Raw genomic sequence first — 23,159 nt, 5'->3', positions numbered from 1 at the left:
ACTCTCTCTCCCCCCAATCCACATTTCCCCCTTTTGATCAAAAATCTTTCTCCTTGAAAGCATTGATGGTCAAAATATTAGTATCAAGGTGTCTCTTGTAGCCAGGAGGGCTCATTTCTGATTACTCCCATCCCAAGTCAAGGGAGAAGGAAGAGATGTCTCAGTGAGGAATTTTTAGGCGCACCCAAAATCTAAATTGGGATGACATCACAGAGTGGCAAAAAGATCTTAATTAAATCTTTGATCTATATCGCTGCTTTGCTTGTTGAATCATCTTTAGTCTTTATAATTCCACAATTATAGTTTTCTCAAAAGTAAAACAATGAGAGATACATAACATTAGTAATTTGAATAGTAGAGATACATTGCCTACAAGGTTACAATCAAAAAGAAAATCTGTGTGCATAATGGAAAAATAATCTATTCTACTAGGGTGCCAACGAAAAAAACATCGTAAAGAAAATTTAAATCAGGTTCTTTTTTTTCTAGAGACTTGTAACCAGGAAATAATTCAGGATTCAGTATAAGTTGTAGAAAAATAATAAAAACAGGGCTGGAATCTAATAACAGGTTAGTTTTCTTCTGAAATATAATTTTTCTCTCTCCAGTTCCCCTTTTTTACCAAAGAGAAGTCATAGTAAGGCCAGCTTATTTGCAAAATACGTTTTAGTCTTATTATACGTGGTATGATTGCATAAAGGGCAGCAAGAATAGTGGTTGGCCATATAGTATTCTTTTAAGTTGGCTTTACTGGAACTTTTTAATAAAGAATTTTAGATTAGACTTTTTAAAAAACCTCTCAAGTCTAAGAAGCAAAGCCAAGGATTCACCATCAGACTGTGCCTGTAATACATGTACAAAATAGGTGAACTCTTCTTGAGGTTCCCAAAATATCTTGAGATTCCTGGCCTATCAGAAAGTGACATTCTTTACTTATCTCAAGGTCAGGAACCCTGTAGGGGTTCTGTATTGTATCAGGGAACTGTATTGACAAGATACTGGACCAGTCTTTTACCAAGTCTGGTGGCTTTCTAAAAGCAACCTCATTTCCTCAAAACAGTCTGGTCACATTTAAAAATATGATATTCATCAAAGCCTTGGTGAAATAACCAGCATTTCCAATTGTGTCCTGTTACAAAAGAGAACAGATTCTTACTGAACTTATGTGAACAACTATATTGCCATAAAATAAGAATACTGATGGATATTTTCTAAATTCTGGAGAAATCAGGCCTAGAGAAAGGTAAATGTTTCCATTTTTTTCACAAAAGCATACTTTACCCAGTTGCTTTAAGCTGTGAATGGCTCAAAAGAACATTTTCTTGATTCCAAAAAATATATATAAAAATAATCAGAAGTGTTTCAAATGAAAGGTTATAACAAAATTATTTTAGTCTTCTATCAGTTCAATCCTATGTAATTAATTCTTGTTCTGCTTTATATTGGGTTGGTAATCTTCATAATCCCATCAGTTTGTTGTAGTTATTATTTGTTTGTTTTATTTAAGAGTTCTGAAGGGTTTTACCTGGTCCAAGGTATGATCTCCAAAGTTACCAAAAACTTGTATTCAAGAGTACTTGTCAGTGTCTTTTCCATGAATTTCCTTGAAGAAAAAGCAAATTTTGGACTGTGGCTAACTGTAAACCACTTTTTGGGAAGAATCATAGTAAAACAATAATTGTCACTGGATGATGAAAGACTTAGAGTAACTGTGGTTAAAGACACAATTAACAAGGAAATTTGATGATTTCTGTGGCAAACAACAGTTTAATGTAATAATCACCAATATGATCGATGACATATACCAAGATATCAGAATTTAAGAATATCATACAATTTTGGAATGCATATTAATAGCATATTTATATAAATATGACTCAAGGTTAAACACCATTATTATTTGACAATGTGTCCTGCATGATTTTAATGTAAATTTGATTTGGGGAAGTATGTCAAATATCAAAGGTTTAAAACATTTGCTATCAAAAGTAAGATCACAGGTCATTATAAATTAATGATTATTCATTTAGCCAAACTTATAATTCAAAGATTTCAAAAAGCAAAATCCTTTAGTCTTGGTCAGAGAAGAGACTCAGTTTTCCAAACAATTAAGAGATTTAATAAATACAGCATGACATCCCCCTTTTCCTTTTTTTTTTCAAAGTTCACTCAAAAGGTAAACCAAAGTCTTTTATTATATCTTATTAATACTATATAAAAATCTTATTCAAAAGAGAAAACTAAATTCTACCTTTAGATCAATGTATTGTTAATATTAAAACTAATTTTAGCAAAACCTTATAAACAGATCCACCCAATCTCAGTCAGCTCTGACCACACAAGATAAGATTTTCATAAGCCTTTTATATTTTTTCCATTTCATAAACCTTTTATAACCTTTTGTAGTTTTCCCCATTCTCTTTCCCCAACTTTCTATATCCATTTGGTTTTATCTATCATTCCTTTTTTATCACTTCAACTTAAAGTAACCTTTAAATAACGTATAAATTACAAAAAAAAATTATTATGTCTTTCTTATAACCTTTCTTACCAAAAACACATCTGACTTTTCTTATATATTCTGTATATCAAATGTTTCTATTTTTTAGTAGTTTTAATTACATATATTAATTACAAGGTTAACTCCTAGTAACCCTAATTTTCAGTGAAAAGCCTAGGAAGTATGCAATTTTAATGTTAAGTACCAGGTGCAGAGCCCAAGACAAAAGATAGGTCTGTGAGGATAGCATCTGGTATATCTGACCCTTCCCAGCATGGCCAGGAGGCACATTCCGGCCAGGGAGGGCATACTGGTTTGGCTTTTGCCCTGCAGCTGTTGGCCTAGGTGCTGTGGTCATACATATGTCCCCAGGCCTTTCCATGGCTGCCTGCCTAGAACCCAGATTCTAAGAGAGCTTTAAGACATAAGCTTACAGACAAGTCAAAGAAGTATCTACAAATATCAGAGAAGCAAGAGTTTTATGACCTTAAAACATCTAGCCGAGACAACCTAAACCTGTCAAACCAGTAGACTCTGGCAAAATGTCTGAATTATATTTAATGCTGACAATTCTGAAAACATTCCTATTTTATTCTAACAATTTTTAAACTGGTTTTATTTATCAAAGATTACTAAGTCATGTGAACTTGAAAAGTATTTGGCTTTATTTATGAATGTTCACTTACTTATAAGTCAATTTGGTATTATAGACAATATACAAACAGATATGTACACAGGTATACATAAAAATACAAAGACTTTATAGCTTTGATTTTAAATTTTTAGTCATAAAACCGGTAAAACTCCCTAGTTTAAAAGGATAGTTGGATTCAAACTGTGCATTTGTAAATGGAACAGGTTAAAGTCTCACATGGCCAAAGCCCTTACTGAGTTTTAGAGCATAAGGTAGTAAATTTACATTTCAAAGCACAGAAAAAGAGTTTAAGGTTTCTAAAAGGCTAATGAAGTTTTATATTTTTTTCTTCACTAAAATCATATCAATATGAAAGGAAGCAAACAGAGAGACCAAACACATAATTAAAAAGGGGTTTCAGTCAAAAAAAAAACCAAAGGCACCTTCTCAAGAGACTCAGCAAAACCAATAAGCCTTAACCAAGGTTATTCCTTTACCAAAGACGCACAAGGCATCTCCAAAGAGGTGAGGTGCAGTCCTCAATCCTCAATAGATCCAGAAACGGTCCCAAAGACAGCTGAAAGAAAGCAGTCTCACTAGCCACAAATGGAGTACAACCCACATTTCTGTCCAACCATGTCATCTAGGATCTCAGCTCCTCAGCTGATTGACTACACAGTAAGACCAGAAGGAGGACTGAAAGAGACAGTAAAACAGGAAAGCAAAAGCTGCCATGGGGATAGTGCCAAAGGTGGGAAAATGTGGGAAGGTAAGTTTATGGGAAGAGTAAAGTTTGCTCCTAGATTATCTGAGGCTGCCTCTAAGCTAATAGGCAAGCCTTATAAAGGGGTCTCTTTTTAGGTGGGAAAAGACAGGCAACAAAACCCATTTCTTTCTACATTTCTGTCCTGCCATCAGACAAACAAGGGAGGGGACAGAATGTTCCCATGCATTTTCAACTTTTTTAGCTCAATAATTCCGCATACTTTAGAGTGGAACAGTTTGGTTTCCTTCAGTAGAAAGGACACAGATAGGCACTCCAAAAGGTCAAGAGTCATGCAAATAATTTAAAACAAATAATGCAAGCTAATTGTTATAAATGTTTCTCTCTTGAACTAAAGGTATCCACTGAGGGAAGGAATGTTGTGGTGGCCTAAATAATTTTAATTCTGTTTTCCATCTGATTTCGGTTGGAATGCTGCTTAACTAATTCCCCAAATGTTAACATTTCAAAGGCATGCTAAGATTTACATCTCTAGGGGACCATGAGGTCCAGCAGGGCATTAAAAGGGTATTGTCTAAAATTGGGTAAAGGTTTACTCAGGTTTACTTCCACTTTAATGGGAGTGGTTGAATATATGTTACCAATTTCAGTGGAATATTGAGACCATAAATGGTCTGGCAAAGCTTGCAGTAAATCATCAGTATCATTCCTTAGTCCTTGCTTAGAAGAATATTTGTTGGATCTGTATTTCTCAGTAACTTCATTCTCATTCTGTAGTTGTTCTGTTTGCTCCTTCTGTTCCTAATTTAAATATAATCCCCCTTTTGAGAGAAGGAAATGTGTACATTGTGAAATTCCAAAACAAATCTCTAATTAAAAGACATCTGGGAGCCAAGGGAACAAGCAGAAAGGAAAGAAGACCACTGAGTGAGCCTACCTGGAATTCTAAGGTTTGGGATTTGTATGTACTCATACATTGAGTAGATACCCCTGCCATTTGTATAATTTCATTACTCTGAGGAAGAGGACGGTTTAAGGTAGTAGGGTTGAGGACAGAAAGAGTAGCCCTATAGTAGTAGCCCTATGGTAGTATCTGTGAGGAACATACCTGTTCTCCATTTATAACAATTTCTGGTTTCTCCTAGGTATTAGTCAGAAATGCAAAAAGCCCCCTTTGGATCCTCAGAGAGCAACCCTGTTCATCTTGTGGGGGTCCTGTCTTTTTGTTCCTGCTGTCATTTAAGTTTTCTACAATCTTGTTTGAAATGGCCAGGCATTTTGTAATAGAAGCAAACACTTCTTTGATCATTAGAAAGAGGCACATATCTTTTCTTAAAAGGCCTCGTTTGACTAGTCAGTTGTTGTAGTTGCAAATTCATAATCTCTGGGGCCTTAGTGTTTTCTTCTTTCTGAAGAGTTTTAGAAAGTTGATCGGCCAAGCTTAAAAACTCATGGGTATTTATATATTCACCCAATAAAGCTGGTGTCTTTTAACAAAGATAACCAAGTCCTCATTTAAGCCATTGAGGAAAATAGAATTTATAAAGAAATCATTCTGGTGATCTTGGAGGCTAGCACTAGCCATCTAGAATATTGCTTAAAGGTTTTTTCAAACCTTTGAAAATAATAAAGTACAGATTCATCTGGCCTTTTAGTACAATGCTGAATTCTCTTACAAGCTACATTTTTAGAAAAGACCTGGAGAGTTTCCTTAGGCAGTGGTGATAAGTGGAAAGGCAAATCAGAACAGGGGAGTTCAAATAAGAGAGAATATGATGGCAAAAATGTAGAAAGAGAAAGAGTAGTTGGAGGTGAAAAGGAGAAAACCTCTGAAGTCTTTTTAAATTCAGAAATAGTTTCAGGTATTCTTTGTTTACCTCTTGAGTCAATTTTCTCAAAACTTCTTTGAGAAGTTTCTAGATGACATTGGAAGTACGTCCCCCATCAATTTGTCTGGTTCTAAAACTAGCCTTTTTTCCAATTGTGCATGCAAATAAATTGTGTTAGCCATTTCAAAAGATCCCCATTTTGGCTGTTGTAGCTTATGACCACCCCAGGTTATGTCATTCCTAACTTTCCTAGATATTTACAACATGACATCCCATAAGTGTTATATATATACCCAGCTAGTGTTTCTAAAAAGAGTGCTCAGATTTTGAAGCTTGATTTCCCATAATTTAGGAACTTTTCAAAAGTGACCAAGGCCGTGTATGTTTTGGGTCCAAGTGTCCTGCTTATGAGTATCACTCCTCTAGGTGTCACCCAGTAATTGTAAATCGCTCTCTTATGTGTCTTAGGTTTTCTGTAACTGCCAGGTGGCAGCAGAATGCTCAGAGGTATGAGGGTCCAAACCTTCATATTGTATCTATCTAGAGGAGCCAATGGGGAGGAGTCCCTAAAAATGTTCTTTTGGTGAGGAATGCCCTGTGAGGTCACTTCACATCCTAAGCTATAGCCCAAACATCTCTGCAAACTCTGCAGTCACCTGGAGCACGTGAATAGGTCAGAGGGAGCAATCACCTGTGGTGCAAGAGGACTCTTTTATTTATTTATTTATTTATTTATTTATTTATTTATTTATTTATTGAGATGGAGTTTCGCTCATTGCCCAGGCTGGAGTGCAGTGGCGCGATCTCACCTCACTGCAACCTCCACTCCCGGGTTCAACCGATTCTCCTGCCTCAGCCTCCCAAGTAGCTGGGATTACAGACATGTGCCACCATGCCTGGCTAATTTTGTATTTGTAGTAGAGATTGGGTTCCACCATGTTGGCCAGGCTGGTCTCAAACTGCCAACTTCAGGCAATTCTCCTGCCTCGGCCTCCCAAGCTGCTGGGATTATAGGCGTGAGCCACCACGCCTGGCCAGAACTCACCTTTTTAAAATTTAAATTTAAAGGAGCTCACATTCCTCAGATAAAACTTTCTTTTCTTTTTACCACCTTCCCTCCTCCCCCTACATTGGTCTGGTGAGACCAGCAGGCAGAGATAGTAGGAATGCCTGAAAAACCAAGCTTGAAGAGTAATCTATGGGCATCAGAAAGTACCTGGGATATTTGAATTACTGAATTCAGAAGAGATGTAGTTTTAATTTATGACAAGTTCTAGGATAGGACTATTGGAAAGGCTTGCCATTAAAGTCTTTTGAATTGAGAGAAGGTCAAAAAACTAAGACATCAGAATATTGACTGAGTGTCATTCTTGTGATGCTGGCATTAGCAGGGATTATGGTCAGGGTTGAATTGGAGGGGAATATTGTGAATCAGGTGTTAACATCTTCAGTGACTGGGAGCAAGTGGGTTCACAGTTGAGGATGACAGAGCAGATGACAGGATTCTCAAGGGAATAGTAATTTAATGAGAGACTGGGCCAAAAGAAGTGATTCCAGTCCTACCTCTTGACCCTGAAATATATAGCACATGTTGAATATAAACGATTTCCACTCAGAAGGATGTAAAGGAAGCATTGACCTGAAGAAAGAGCCAGGTTTCAGTTAAAACTAGGAGATAGAAAGTGTAATCTAAAAAGAATGCAAAATATAGCAGTCTGTATTGTGAAGCAAAAGCTCCAGAAGCAATGGGAGTGAGGAGGAGGGCTGGGAATAAAGGGAGAGATACTACAGAACATCATAGCAGTAGCTTGCTAACATATGATGAACTGGAATGGGAAGTACCTTCTGGGTATTGGCTGAAGAAACAAGAGACAGTTGATTTAGTCTTGAAGGACTTGTGGACCTAACCTAATTACTCTTTAACAGGGGATTGGTTGTATTAATGTAAATCAGAGCACATCCAGGAGGTGAAGTAATCTGATGTCATTAAAGATAATGTAAAATATCATATGGAAAAATGGTCCCAATATATTAAGTGAAAAAAGTAATTTGCACAAATCACATGTGTAAGCATCCCTTTTTTGTAAACAAAGAATTGATGGATGGGTAATGCTTTTCAGAATGTTTGAAATAAATTGATGAGCTGTCTAAAGATTTTTAAAAAGTCACCCATGGAAGAAGGTGCTGAACCTTAAGTCGTAAGATCGTTGATTTTTTGTTTTTGTTTTTGTTTTTTTTCCAACAAATACTGAGCACCTACCTTGTGCTAGATACCATGCTTTGCATGGAGATAACAGCAGTAAATAAAATAATGACCCTACTCTTATGGAGCCCATACCATTGGGGCAATAGGATATATATATATCTAGTGTGTGTGTGTGTCTGTGTGTCTGTGTGTGTGTATTGAGTGACATAAAATAAAAACCATAAAGCAATAAGGTGACTGTGGAGTGATGGCTATTTCGGATGGAGTGGCTAAAGAAGACCTCTTTGAGGAGGTGACATTTAAGACATAGATGAATGGAGAGAGCAAGCAAAGATCTGAAAGAAGGCATCCAACACAGAGAGTGAAACACATGCAAAGGCCCAGAGGTAAGAATCGAGAATAGCAGCAGGTTTTTGGCCTGAGCCACTGGGTTGATTGAGAGGAGTGGGATTCAGAGAAAAAAAAAGAGTTCTGTTTTGGATAGTTTGAGATGCCCATTACACTTCCAAGTAAATATATCAGGTAGCAGTTGGGAATGTGAGTCTGGAACTCAGGGACAAGGTTGATATTGGCGCTATTCATTTAGCCATCATTAACATATAGATGTTATTAAATCCCATGAGAATGAATAGCATCACCTAGGATATGAGAGCAAAGGACTGAGCCCTGGGGCATTCTTTCATGTAAAAGGCAGGAAAGGAAGAGGATGTTGGTGATATGGAAGGAAAATCAGGTGTCTACTGAAATCACAAAAAATCAAAAAAGGAAATGGGAGGGAAAAGGTCCAGTAACATCGTTAGTTTCTTATCAGATGTAGTCCATAGATGGACCATAAAATCAGTTTGTTTCTAGGCCATGTGCTAGTATTCTTGGACACCACATCAGACTGGCCTTTCTTGAGTTGGTAACGTGGAGTCAAGTCAAATCAACAGAGGCTATATCCTCCTCTGGATTTTGTCTTGTTATCTTGCTAGTTCAGAGGCAAACGAAAGAGCTCTAGGAAGACGGAATTAATGCCACTCCAGCTTGGTCCAGATTACCTCCAGGATGGGACTGGCAGAGCAGATCAGATAAGCCTTTTGTTTATCTCTTCTCCATAATGAGGCTATTAAATTCAGCCTGTGTGCCTAGGTAACTCATGCGTACCGGCTCTGTGAAGTACAGAGGTAAGACAAGCCAATATAGTTAATACCTATGGCTAAAAGATCGTCTGGGTTTTTCAAGGGATGGTACTTTATGGATATGGATAAGTTGCAAGTCCCTTTAAATTGTTTGACTACTACACAGCCCCAGCAGGATCAGGCCAAGCTAATCAACTTTATAGTCTCCTATCACATATCTCCTTAGCAACCTAAAACACACTGCTCACAGAACACAGCTGATAAATACACTGCTCTTTTCTGACATTTAGTGTAAAATCCCACAGGAATTCATTTTTTATTTTGGTTTATTGCATATATAATTCTTGTATTAAATTGGGTCATTTCTCAAGCTTTGCTTTTTGGAATAATCTTGGGTATATTGTTGCTTCTTAATTGCCAGATCATTTGGTTTTTCCTGATAGCAAAAGTACTGTCAATATACTTATTGAACAAAATTAGCTATGAGGTACAACTGAAATCGGAGCCCTGCTTACCACACACTTTCTGATTCTTCTGCCGCAGTCTAATCTATGATTGAATGTGGCTCCTAGAGAGAGAAGTGGAATTTTTATGGTAACAGCATAATCATAAAGATAAGCATTTGTACTTGAGTAGATTAATTTGTTGGAGGAAAAGATAACTCAGTTACAACTAATTATGCTATTCTTTTAAAATAAAATGTAGTTGGTAACAGCAACCTTCTTTTGCTCTTGCTTTAGTGTCACCTCTTACTTATCTTGATGGAAAGATTGAAGACGTACTAGTCTGGGAAGTCAAGGGGCCTGGGTTAAAAACCACTTGGCTCTGCCACTCATTTGCTCTGTGACTCCATTCAGTTCACTTATACCTCTCTAGACCTCAGTTTCCTCATCAATAAAATAAGAAAATTATTCCAGATTATGTTAAGACTCATTCCTCCATGGGTAGGCATTAGTAGTGTTTGCCAATATCCAGTTCTCTCCTTCTGGAGAGACATAACTGGATTCTGGCCAGTCAGATATAAGAAGTGTTTTGTCACTTGCATGCTATGGAAAGCCTGTGTGTGCACAGTTCTTCAGTCTGTTTTCCTGCCAAGACAATTGAGAAGCCCACATTCTAGGCGATGGAACCACTGTCTGCCTGGACCTACTTTGAGTGTATAGGATGAGCATGAAAAATAATTGAATTGTATTAAGCCATTGGAATTCCAAAAGTAATTTGCTATTGTATAACTTATCCTAATATGTCAGATCTAAGTTTCTATAGTATGGTGGGTCATTATTTCCATGTTTTAAATTTTTTTACTATATTTCATAGTGATGAGTACTCTGAAAGAATTTGAAACCCAGTTTTCTTTCAAATGATTGAATATGTTGGTACCTATTAAATCAGTCTTTAGATGAAACACAAATCCTTATTGTTGCTCTGGATTTCAGTTTGCATCTCTAAAAGGTTTATTTCTGATCTATTTTCTCTTTCCCAATTATTTTGGCTCTACTTTTTAATAGAGAAAGCAGCAGATTATTTTCTCACTCAGAGTATCCTCCCCTTAGCTATTTTAAGCATGAAATTGGATAGAAAAGTGTAGATTTTCCATTGTTTGATTTAAAAAACATTTAATGATCTATATATTAAGAGATGAATATAACCACAAGATTGCCATGTGTCTCAAAGGAAAGTTCAAACAAAGCTCATTCCTTGAGCATGAAGTAGGTCTGTCCTGCTCATAAGCAAAATTTCCTAGAAGCAGTACTCCAGTCATAGGTTTACACCTTAAACAATGAATGTGTTGATTGAACACAGAAATCATTGTTTTGAATGACAGATAACTGTATTGAAATATTGCCTTCATTCTGTGACAATAAAAGCTGCAAAAGAAAAATCTGCCAGAAAGGATTTGAATTTACAGATTTTCATACCATAGAAAATGTCATGACATTTCCAGGCCTGAGACAGTAGTGCAGTCTTGCCTGGGACTTGAGGGCAGGGCCAGCAACATAACTTGCCAGACCAGTGTAAAATGAAAATGTGGGGCCCCTTGTTCAGAAAGAAGGAAAAAGTGCAATTAAAGGTGCTAGAATACAAAGCTTTTTTCTTTAAAAGGACATCAATAAAGCATGAAGGGTAATAGTAATATATGAATGATAAAAACTACAGATAGGAAAAAACTATATTTTGAGTATCATAATTTTATATGATAAAATAATAATACTTTATTAATGTGATAACTTGATTAACCTTAAGTTTTTCTGACTCACTTTTCTTCAAATTTATTTATTTTATTTATTTATTATTTTTTGAGATAGAGTTTCACTCTGTCGCCCAGGCTTCAGTGGCACAATCTTGTCTCACTGCAACCTCCACCTCCTGGGTTCAAACAATTCCCTTGCCTCAGCCTCCCAAGTAGCTGGGACTACAGGCATGAGCCACCACACCCAGTTAATTTTTGTACTTTTGTAGAGATGGGATTTTTCACCATGTTAGCCAGGCTGGTCTCAAACTCCTGACATCAAGTGATCCACCCACCTCGGCTTCCCAAAGTGCTGGAATTACAGGCGTGCGCCACTGCACACACTGCATGAACCACTGGGCCCAGCCCAAATTCATTTATTAAGTCATCAGAATTTACACTTTTAACAACTTTAGGTGGTATGATTAAAGGCAACATCAGTCACTGTTACCAAATGAGATTACAAAAACTTTTTTGTAATTTTTTTTATTATTATACTTTAAGTTCTAGGGTACATGTGCACAACGTACAGGTTTGTTACATATGTATACATGTGCCATGTTGGTGTGCTGCACCCATTAACTCATCATTTACATTAGGTGTATCTCCTAATGCTATCCCTCCCCCCTCCTCCCACCACACGACAGGCCCCGGTGTGTGATGTTCCCCTTCCAGTGTCCAAGTGTTCCCATTGTACAGTACCCACCTGAGTGAGAACATGTGGTGTTTAGTTTTCTGCACTTGTGATAGTTTGCTCAGAATGGTGGTTTCCAGCTTCATCCATGTCCTTACAAAGGACATGAACTCATCCTTTTTTATGGCTGCATAGTATTCCATGGTGTATATGTGCCACATTTTCTTAATCCTGTCTATCATTGATGGACATTTGGGTTGGTTCCAAGTCTTTGCTATTGTAAATAGTGCCACAGTAAACATATGTGTGCATGTGTCTTTATAGTAGCATGATTTATAATTCTTTGGGTGCATACTCAGCAATGGGATCGCTGGGTCAAATGGTGTTTCTAGTTCTAGATCCTTGAGGAATCACCACACTGTCTTCCACAATGGTTGAACTAGTTTACAGTCCCACTAACAGTGTAAAAGTCTTCCTATTTCTCCACATCTTCTCCAGCACCCATTATTTCCTGACTTTTTAGTGATCGCTATTCTAATTGGTATTAGATATCTCATTGTGGTTTTGATTTGCATTTCTCTGATGACCAGTGGTGATGAGCATTTTTTCATGTGTCTGTTGGCTGCATAAATGTCTTCTTTGGAGAAGTGTGTGTTCATATCCTTTGCCCACTTTTTGATAGGGTTGTTTGATTTTTTCATGTAAATTTGTTTAAGTTCTTTGTAGATTCTGTATATTAGCCCTTTGTCAGATGGGTAGATTGCAAAAATTTTCTCCCATTCTGTAGGTTGCCTGTTCACTCTGATGGTAGTTTCTTTTGTTGTGCAGAAGCTCTTTAGTTTAATTAGATCTCATTTGTCTATTTTGGCTTTTGTTGCCATTGCTTTTGGTGTTTTAGACATGAAGTCCTTGCCCATGCCTATGTCCTGAATGATATTGCCTAGGTTTTCTTCCAGGGTTTTTATGGTTTTAGGTCTAACATTTAAGTCTTTAATCAATCTTGAGTTAATTTTTGTATAAGGTGTAAGGAAGGGATCCAGTTTCAGCTTTCTACTCATGGCTAGCCTGTTTTCCCAGCATCATTTATTAAATAGGGAATCTTTTCCCCATTTCTTGTTTTTGCCAGGTTTGTCAGAGATCAGATGGTTGTAGATGTGTGGCATTATTTCTGAGGCCTCTGTTCTATTCCATTGGTCTATATCTCTGTTTTGGTACCAGTACCATGCTGTTTTGGTTATTGTAGCTTTGTAGTATAGTTTGAAGTCAGGTAGCGTGATGCCTTCAGTTTTGTTCTTTTTGCTTAGGATTGTCTTAGCAATGCAGGCTCTTTTTTGGTTCCATGTGAACTTTAAAGTATTTTTTTCCAATTCTGTGAAGAAAGTCATTGGTAGCTTGATGGGGATGGCATTGAATCTGTAAATTACCTTGGGCAGTATGGCCATTTTCACAATATTGATTCTTCCTATCCATGAGCATAGAATGTTCTTCCATTTGTTTGTATCCTATTTTATTTCATTGAGCAGTGGTTTATAGTTCTCCTTAAAGAGGTCCTTCATGTCCCTTGTAAGTTGTATTCCTAGGTATTTTATTCTCTTTGCAGCAATTATGAATGGGAGTTCATTCATGATTTGACTCTGTCCGTTATTGCTGTATAGGAATGCTTGTGATTTTTGCACATTGATTTTGTATCCTGAGACTTTGCTGAAGTTGCTCAGCAGCTTAAGGAGATTTGGGGCTGAGACGATGGGGTTTTCTAAATATACAGTCAAGTCATCTGCAAACAGGGACAATTTGACTTCCTCTTTTCCTAATTGAATACCCTTTATTTCTTTCTCTGCCTGATTGCCCTAGCCAGAACTTCCAACGCTATGTTGAATAGGAATGGTGAGAGAGGGCATCCCTGAATTGTGCCAGTTTTCAAAGGGAATGCTTCCAGTTTTTGCCCATTCAGTATGATATTGGCTGTGGGTTTGTCATAAATAGCTCTTATTATTTTGAGATACGTTCCATCAGTACCTAGTTTATTGAGAGTTTTTAGCCTGAAGGACTGTTGAATTTTGTCAAGGACTTTTCTCCATCTATTGAGATAATCTTGTGGTTTTTGTCTTTGGTTCTGTTTTGTGATGGATTACGTTTATTGATTTGAGTATGTTGAACCATCCTTGTATCCCAGGGATGAAGCCAACTTGATTGTGGTGGATAAGCTTTTTGATGTACTGCTGAATTAAGTTTGCCAGTATTTTATTGAGGATTTTTGCATCGATGTTCATCAGGGATACTGGTCTAAAATTCTCTTTTTTTGTTGTGTCTCTGCCAGGCTTTGGTATGAGGATAATGCTGGCCTCATAAAATGAGTTATGGAGGAGTCCCTCTTTTTCTATTCATTGGAATAGTTTCAGAAGGAATGGTACCAGCTCCTCTTTGTACTTCTGGTAGAATTTGGCTGTGAATCTGTCTGATCCTGGACTTCTTTTGATTGGTAGGCTATTAATTATTGCCCCAATTTCAGAGCCTGTTATTGGTGTATTCAGGGATTCAGTTTCTTCTTGGTTTAGTCTTGGGAGGGTGTATGTGTCCAGGAATGTATCCATTTCTTCTAGATTTTCTAGTTTATTTGCATAGAGGTGTTCATAGTATTCTCTGATGGTAGTTTGTACTTCTGTGGAATCGGTGGTGATATCCCCTTTATCATATTTTATTGCATCTATTTGATTCTTCTCTCTTTTTTCTTTATTAGTCTTGCTAGTGGTCTATCAATTTTGTTTATCTTTTCAAAAAACCAGCTCCTGGATTCCTTGATTTTTTGAAGGGTTTGTGTCTCTATTTCCTTCAGTTCTGCTCTGATCTTAGTTATTTCTTGCCCTCTGCTAGCTTTTGAATTTGTTTGCTCTTGCTTCTGTGGTTCTTTTAATTGTGATGTTAGAGTGTTGATTTTAGATCTTTCCTGTTTTCTCTTGTGGGCATTTAGTGCTATAAATTTCCCTCTACACACTGCTTTAAATGTGTCTCAGAGCTTCTGGTACACATGTCTTTGTTCTCATTGGTTTCAAAGAACATCTTTATTTCTGCCTTCATTTCATTATGTACCCAGTAGTCATTCCGGAGCAGATTGTTCAGTTTCCATGTAGTTGTGCAGTTTTGAGTGAGTTTCTTAACTCGGAGTTCTAATTTGATTGCACTGTGGTCTGAGAGACAGTTTGTTGTGATTTATGTTATTTTACATTTGCTGAGGAGTGCTTTACTTCCAACTATGTGGTCAATTTTGGAATAAGTGTGATGCAGTGCTGAGAAGAGTATATATTCTGTTGATTTGGGGTGGAGAGTTCTGTAGACGTCTATTAGGTCCACTTGATGCAGAGCTGAGTTAAAGTCCTGGATATCCTTGTTAGCCTTCTGTCTTGTTGATCTGTCTAGTATTGAGAGTGGGGTGTTAAAGTCTCCCATTATTATTTTTTGGGAGTCTAAGTCTCTTTGTCGGTCTCTAAGGACTTGCTTTATGAATCTGGGTGCTCCTATATTGGGTGTATATATATTTAGGATAGTTAGCTCTTCCTGTTGAATTGATCCCTTTACCATTATGTGATGGCCTTCTTTGTCTCTCTCTTTTCTTTTTTTAATCTTTGTTGGTTTAAAATCTGTTTTATCAGAGACTAGGATTGCAACCCCTGCTTTTTTTTCTTTTTTTTTTCTTTCCATTTGCTTGGTAGATCTTCCTCCATCCCTTTATTTTGAGCCTATGTGTGTCTCTGCACGTAAGAGGGGTCTCCTGAATACAGCACACTGATGGGGCTTGACTCTTTATCCAATTTGCCAGTCTGTGTCTTTTAATTGGGGGCATTTAGCCCGTTTACATTTAAAATTAATATTGTTATGTGTGAATTCCATCCTGTCATTATGATGTTAGCTGATTATTTTGCTCATTAGTTGATGCAGTTTCTTCCTAGCATCGATGGTCTTTACAATTTGGCATGTTTTTGCAGTGGCTGGTACTGGTTGTTCCTTTCCATATTTAGTGCTTCCTTCAGGAGCTCTTGTAAGGCAAGCCTGGTGGTGACAGAATCTCTCAGCATTTGCTTGTCCGTAAAGGATTTTATTTCTCCTTCACTTATGAACCTTAGTTTGGCTGGATATGAAATTCTGGGTTGAAAATTCTTTTCTTTAAGAATGTTGAATATTAGCCCCTACTCTCTTCTGGCTTGTAGAGTTTCTGCCAAGAGATCTGCTGTTAGTCTGATGGGCTTCCCTTTGTGGGTAACCCAACCTTTCTCTCTGGCTGCCCCTTAACATTTTTTCCTTCATTTCAACTTTGGTAAATGTGACAATTATGTGTCTTGGGGTTGCTCTTCTCGAGGAGTATCTTTGTGGTGTTCTCTGTATTTCCTGAATTTGAATGTTGGTCTGCCTTGTTAGGTTGGGGAAGTTCTCCTGGATGATATCCTGAAGAGTGTTTTCCAGCTTGGTTCTATTCTCCCTATCACTTTCAGGTACACCAATCAAATGTAGATTTGGTCTTTTCACATATTCCCATATTTCTTGGAGGCTTTGTTCATTTCTTTTTACTCTTTTCTTCTCTAAACTTCTCACTTCATTTCATTCATTTGATCTTCAGTCACTGATACCCTTTCTTCCACTTGATCGAATCGGCTGCTGAAGCTTCTGTATGCGTCACGTAGTTCTCCTGCCATGGTTTTCAGCTCCATCAGGTCATTTAAGGTCTTCTCTACACTGTTTATTCTAATTAGCCATTCGTCTAATGTTTTTTCAAGGTTTTTAGCTTCCTTGCGATGGGTTCGAACATCCTCCTTTTGCTCGGAGAAGTTTGTTATTACCAACCTTCTGAAGCCTACTTCTGTCAAGTCGTCAAAGTTATTCTCTGTCCAGCTTTGTCCCATTGCTGGCGAGGAGCTGTGATCCTTTGGAGGAGAAGTGGTGCTCTGGTTTTTTAGAATTTTCAGCTTTTCTGCTCTGGTTTCTCCCCATCTTTGTGGTTTTATCTACCTTTGGTATCATGATGGTGACCTACAGATGGGGTTTTGGTGTAGATGTCCTTTTTGTTGATGTTGCTATTCCTTTCTGTTTTGTTAGTTTTCCTTCTAACAGGTCCCTCAGCTGCAGGTCTGTTAGAGTTTGCTGGAGGTCCACTCCAGACCCTGTTTGCCTGGGTATCACCAGCGCATGGCTGCAGAACAGCAAATGTTGCAGAACTGCAATATTGCTGCCTGATCCTTCCTCTGGAAGCTTCATCTCAGAGGGGCACCCAGCTATATGAGGTGTCAGTCGGCTCCTACTGGGAAGTGTCTCCCAGTTAGGCTACATGGAAGTCAGGGACCCTCTTGAGGAGGCAGTCTGTCCATTCTCACAGCTCAAACACCATGCTGGGAGAACCACTGCCCTCTTCAGAGCTGTCAGGGATGTTTAAGTCTGCAGAAGTTCCTGCTGCCTTTTGTTCAGCTGTGACTTTCCTCCAGAGGTGGAGTCTACAGAGGCAGGCAGGCCTTGTTGAGCTGCAGCGGGCTCCACCCAGTTCAAGCTTCCCGGTTGCTTTGTTTACCTACTCAAGTCTCAGCAATGGCGGACGCCCATACCCCTGCCAGGCTGCTGTCTCACTCGATCTCAGACTGCAGTGAGCAAGGCTCTGTGGGCTGGGACCTGCTGAGCCAGGTGTGGGATATAATCTCCTGGTGTGCTGTTTGCTAAGACTGTTGGAAAAGCACCGTATTTGGGTGGCAGTGTCCCGATTTTCCAGGTACTGTCAGTGACGGCTTCCCTTGGCTAGGAAAGGGAAATCCCCCGACCCCTTGCGCTTCCTAGGTGCAGCAATGCCCCGCCTTGCTTCGGCTCGCCCTCCGTGGGCTGCATCCACTGTCCAGCCAGTCCCAATGAGTTGAACCAGGTGCCTCAGCTAGAAATGCAGAAATCACCTGTCTTCTTTGTCGATCATGCTGGGAGCTGCAGACCGGATCTGTTCCTATTTGGCCATCTTGGAACTGTTTCCCCCAATTTTTTGTAATTTTTAATTTTGAGAAGGATCTTTCTGTTGATGCAACTGACAGTGGAGCTGCTAAGAGTATTTTGTAGGCTGTGCCAACATTTGGATAGATTTCTAATAATATTTTCAAATATGAATTTTAGTTTATATAGAGGTGATTATTCTTGGGAATCAGATTTTCTAAAAAGAATTAACTCTTCATACATATTAGTTTCATACATGTTGGAATTTAATTTTACATACAAATCTATACAATGTAATTTTAATGTTTTCTCTAGCATGTCCTGTAACATATAGAGATCATACAAGAAACCAAAAATCATTTAATGATTTGTCTGTAATTCACAGTGCCTGTTTATGCTTTCTGTGGTAGCATCTTCAATTACAAAGACAAATTAAACTTAAAAATTGTATTCCTCGTTAATAATTGGTTCATTAGAAATTGCATATGAGAATAGTGGGTGTTTTCCTATCGAATGCAACAATCCTTAATTTTTATTTCCAAGCCTGTGGATATTCGCTTTGCAGTGTTGTAGCAGTTTTTAAAACCAGAGATTCTAAACTCTTTGAAGGACTCTAATATCTCTCTGATATGCTTTATTGTAATGTCCACGTGTGTGTTTTTATTTTCTAATAATTTACTGGGATTTATATAGCCTTAATGCTAGCAGTTCCTATCCCGGTTCTCAGGCCAGAAAGATGACATTTTTGCCACAGGGGTGGGCTTGGGAAACAGACAACCCAACCTCCCACCATTGCTGCTTCTGCCATTGTCACCACCATTAATTTGGAACTAGGTTCTGGCCCCAGCTACCCCTTAGGGCCTTATGTGGTACCCCAGATTGTTTTTTTTTTTTTTTGGTTGGTTGGTTGGGTTGTTTGTTTGTTTGCTCTGTTGCCCAGGCTGGAATGCAGTGGCACAATCTCGGCTCACTGCAGCCTCCACTTCCCAGGTTCAAACGATTCTCCTGCCTCAGCCTCCTGAATAGCTGGGACTACAGGCACACACCACCATGCCCACCTAATTTTTGTATTTTTAGTAGAGACAGAGTTTCACCATGTTGTCCAGGCTGGTCTCGAACTCCTGACCTCAAGTGATCCACCCACCTTGGCCTTCCAAAGGTGGTTACAGGTGTGAACCACCTCGCCCGGCCCCTAGACTGTTTCTTTACCTCTGAGCTGCTCCACACTTACCCTTTCTGATAAGAATGCTGGACACAAGGCAGTCTTTCTTTGGAGGGATGTCTTTATAGATTTAGAATCTTTTCCCAAACTTCTAGAGAAAGTGGAAGGGGGTTAACAGGAAGGAACTAACATTTATTCAGTGCCTATTATGTATTATCAATTAATTCATTTGATCCTCACTGGAGTTTTGCTAGCCCCTTACACATGAAAAGATTGAACTGAGAGACTGAATAACTTCCCCAATATTCCACAGCTTGCAAATGGTAGAACAGAGATTTGAACCAAGTCTGTCTGTGAAGATTTTGACAGGCAGCTTTAGTGTCCTGGATGGAAGTGCTGAAGACAAACCACCTGGATTCAATTCTAGACTCTGCTGTGTAATTGCTTTCTGTTAGATGAGTTACTTCCCTGAGCTTTAATTTCCGCATGGCATGTTTATAATGGAGATGAGAGTAGTACAGTACCTACTTCATAAGGTTCTTTAGAGGGTTATAGGAAGGTTAAATATTTGTAGTGTTAGGAACAGTGCCTGACAGTAAGCCTGCAGTAAATGTCACTGTTAATATCATTACTGTTATCATGACTCCTCTTCCCACTCTACAATCTCTCTTCATAAGTTATAAAGGAATGTTAGAGGTCAGCAGAAGAGAAGAGCTTAAGGACAGGCAGCAGGGCCTAGGTTCTTCAAGTCCTTCTGGTGTTTACCTTCACAAAAGCTCCCCTAAGCAGCATCTTACACACGATGTGGTCTGTGATCTGATACTTGCCCTGGACAGCCCATTTCTGCTGGGCTTGGATTCTCATTTTCTAATAATCTGATCCTTTCCTGTCTGGGTTATATCTCTTACAGGTATGAGACATCTTTGTTGGATTTGGTTCAGTCTCTGAGCCCAAACTCTGCTCCCAAATCTCAGCGCTGTCCCTCCAGAGAAGCTGGGACCTGGAATCATGGTACTTTCCGACTCAGTCTTCCAAAATCGACCTGGAAGAAGATGGGGATGCACAGAACCCCTGAAGAGCTGGAGGAGAATCAGATTCTGGAAGATATATTTTTCATTTGACATATTGCAGAATTTTCTTAGGAAATTTGTGGGTTTCCCCACATACCAATCTAGCATTTTAAATTATTTCATTGCAAAGTAATTGTGTCTCTCTTTTCACAGGGACCTATCTCACTAGCATCCTGTTATGTATTGAATATAGAAATCATTCTAAAATCCCAGGGTGTTTTCAATCAGACCAGGCAATCGATAACACACTAAGGGGGTAGGAATGGAAGATGGTATCTTTTTTATGCTAAACAGATTAGAAAATTAACATAGGATACTTTCTGTGTGGTGGAAACCATTGCATATTCAGCCTCATTTCAAGAGTGTCTCCTTCTCATACTTCTGCTAGAAAAGGCTGACTCACTTTTATGTACAAGAAAAACCTCTCCATTGAAAGATCCCTCTAAAAGTAACCCCTTTGAAACATAAGCAGTTTCAGAAAGGCAAACCCTCACATCTTTCTCATCCTGTTCTGTCACTACTACATCTCTATAAGTGGTCCTTTAATTCTGAAGTTGGAGTTGGTGCCCCTGCCATCACAAACAACACTGACAGCCAATTGTGAGTCAGTCTCAGTAGCCATCAGCCTGGCAGCTGCCCATCCCATAACCAAAGAGCTCAATGGGCTAGAGGGTGAGACCCAGCCAATCCTTGGGAGCAAGCAGTACTAAATCATGTCAGGGAGTGATTAGCCCTGGGGAAATTCAATGGAGGCACAAGCCTGAAGCACTCTTCTACCAGTGTTCAGATGACCACCCCTCCAATATTCCAGAATGAATAAGAACAATCAGTCTCTAGGTATTTTTGTTGACTCAAGTGTTCAGCTTATTCACCCTACCTCCCACCCCCCATCACACGTGCTCCTGTGAACTTCCCATGGTTGTGTCTAGGGAAAATGCCACTAGAGAGAGAGTGACACCAGCTGCTGCAAGCTGATGGGCTTCCTCTGGCCCTCCCTTTTCCTCCATGAGGATTGAAGGATACAAGCTGACCAGGCCCCACAAGTGCTCTGCTCATGGCCCCAAAGAACCATCTCAACTTGCCAGAGTATGTTCCACCACTGGGCCTCATTTTGACCCAGAGAAAGCCTATGGAAGTTATGCAGTGCAGACCTCATCCTATCTGCTGTCTTTTCTCCCACAGAGCTCTTGAGATGGGTCCTTCAGCTTGCAGTGGTCCCTAGTAGCCTCTCAAGCTAATGGGGATGATGAGCCTGGTTTAGCCAGAGTTCAAAACGCTCCAGTCATTGAAAGCAAGGGGAGAGTGTGTTCCCAGATGTGTATTACTTGGGAATTTTATTTGATCTGGAGGGTGTGACTTTTTTTCTCTCCTTTTTACCAACCCCAACTTAAACTGGGAGCAAGACTTTGTTAGTCAGTGTTGGTAGACAAAGTCAGACCACCCAGGGCAGCCTGCATGCATTGAGTCTGTGTGGCTTCCCTGAATTATTATTTTAATTGAAACTAGATTATTTCAATCTAGAAAAGCCTTGTTAAGCAGCCTCCTTGTCCAGATAGATCCAAAGTTCATGTCTCTTCATGCTAAGCCTGGTGCTGTCACCTCCACCCAGCCTTCTTTCACTTGGGTTTTTTAATTCTTTGGAGGAGAAAAGAATGGAGCCCACCAATATTATATTTTTCTTCTGAAATAAACATAAAGTCAGGACTAACTAGTTGTAGTCATTCCCTTAAAAAGTTGGAAAACCATTACAGATTAAAATTTCCTTATAAAGCTCACCTCTGAGAGTAACCAAATCAGTTTGATCCCAAATCATAAAGCCTTTGGAGTGTGGAGCTTTCTGTGGTATGGCAGAAATGGGTGGATGGCAAACTAAGAGCCCTCAGCCATTTTTTCAGATAAAGTTAGGTTGCCAGAACTTTCTTTTCCTTGCGCCCTGTGTCATGACTAGCTTAAGTGTACCTGACTCCCATAGACTGCTCCCATGCCCACAGTCACCCATTCCGGACTCCAGTGTCCTTAAAACTCTGGAGTGAGAAGATGCCGGAGGATCAAGAAAAGGATCACAGTTTCTTTAAGAAGCTTGTTTGCCTTTGGAAAATAATAAACATAGTCTAAACTAAAGGCTTTTTGGGGATCACAGCAGCCACAGAGTGGAGTTTAATTGCTTCTTCTTGAATGGCCAATTTGGAAAAGCAGAGATGGACTTTCAACAAAGTATCAGCCAATACATTTTTCACATGCCAAACTCATCACCAGTTGCCTTTTTCTAACTTGTGGACATTTTGTTGGTGTTGGTGCAAGGGCAATAGGATGTGAATTTGTATATAATCTAATGTCTTCATTATTAATTGAATAGTACCTGTTAACATTTTAAGCGATTTAAATTTATTTTGAAATATATGCATACATATGAATGAAAGGTTGTTGCAGACCCTCAAAGCTGTTGCAGACTATCCCAAGAGAAAGGATCTGGCACAAAGGAATCTGCCTTTCCTCTCTGTCAGGTCCCCCACCCTTGACTGGTTGGGATTTGCTCATCCAGCCTCTAGACACTTCCCCAAAGCAAGACGGGACACATGCCAAGGGTGTTGTGGATAATGCCACAGCATTGCCCACCCTGCTGCCCACCTCCTGTGAAGGAAAAACCAATCAATGTTTACAAAATGGAAAAGGACACAGCATGTCCTTTGAACTCCCTAAGTAAGGCCCACAGTGCTTGATGTAGAGAACCAAAGTGAATCACAGAAAAGCTTTTGCTGACAGTCCGCTTTCCAGGAGGCAAACTTGTGTTTATTCTAACCTGATCCCCATGATGGGGACTTTTCTAGAGCACCCCAAATGTCATGGGGTGGGAGGGACTCTTTCTCCTCCCTCAGAGCCACTGTTCACTTGTCTCTGCTTCTGGCACCAAGTTCACAATAGAGATCTGCTGGCCAGAGAATCAGGGGAGAGGAGAGGCCTGATGGGGCAGAGAGACGGAGGCTGTGGCGGACTCCTTCCAACTCACAATTTATCCTCAGCTCAGAGTGTATTTTGAATGTTGGCAAATGTTTATGTACGTATGCGATTTTAAGTTAATAAATCATCTCTATGGCTA

The 23,159-nt window shown here is 39.1% G+C and overlaps 1 protein-coding gene across 12 annotated transcripts in view; it reads left to right on the top strand.

Moving 5' to 3' along the window:
• Nucleotides 1-23,159, top strand: part of KIAA1328 (KIAA1328 ortholog) — a 354,206-nt gene extending 331,047 nt beyond the window's left edge. For 11 of the 12 annotated variants that reach the window (XM_007974232.3, XM_007974231.3, XM_007974233.3 and 8 more), the window contains one exon: nt 19,903-23,159. In XM_007974232.3, coding sequence (XP_007972423.3) covers nt 19,903-20,113 — 211 coding nt within the window. In that variant the 3' untranslated portion in view covers nt 20,114-23,159. The remainder of the gene's footprint in view (nt 1-19,902) is intronic. The other variant, XM_073006360.1, reaches the window with a different exon arrangement.

The sequence above is a fragment of the Chlorocebus sabaeus genome, chromosome 18, assembly GCF_047675955.1.
Source record: "Chlorocebus sabaeus isolate Y175 chromosome 18, mChlSab1.0.hap1, whole genome shotgun sequence".
In the NCBI taxonomy this organism is placed as follows: domain Eukaryota; kingdom Metazoa; phylum Chordata; class Mammalia; order Primates; family Cercopithecidae; genus Chlorocebus; species Chlorocebus sabaeus.
Note: the sequence above shows the minus strand (reverse complement) of the source record. Positions and strands in the feature narration are given on the sequence as shown.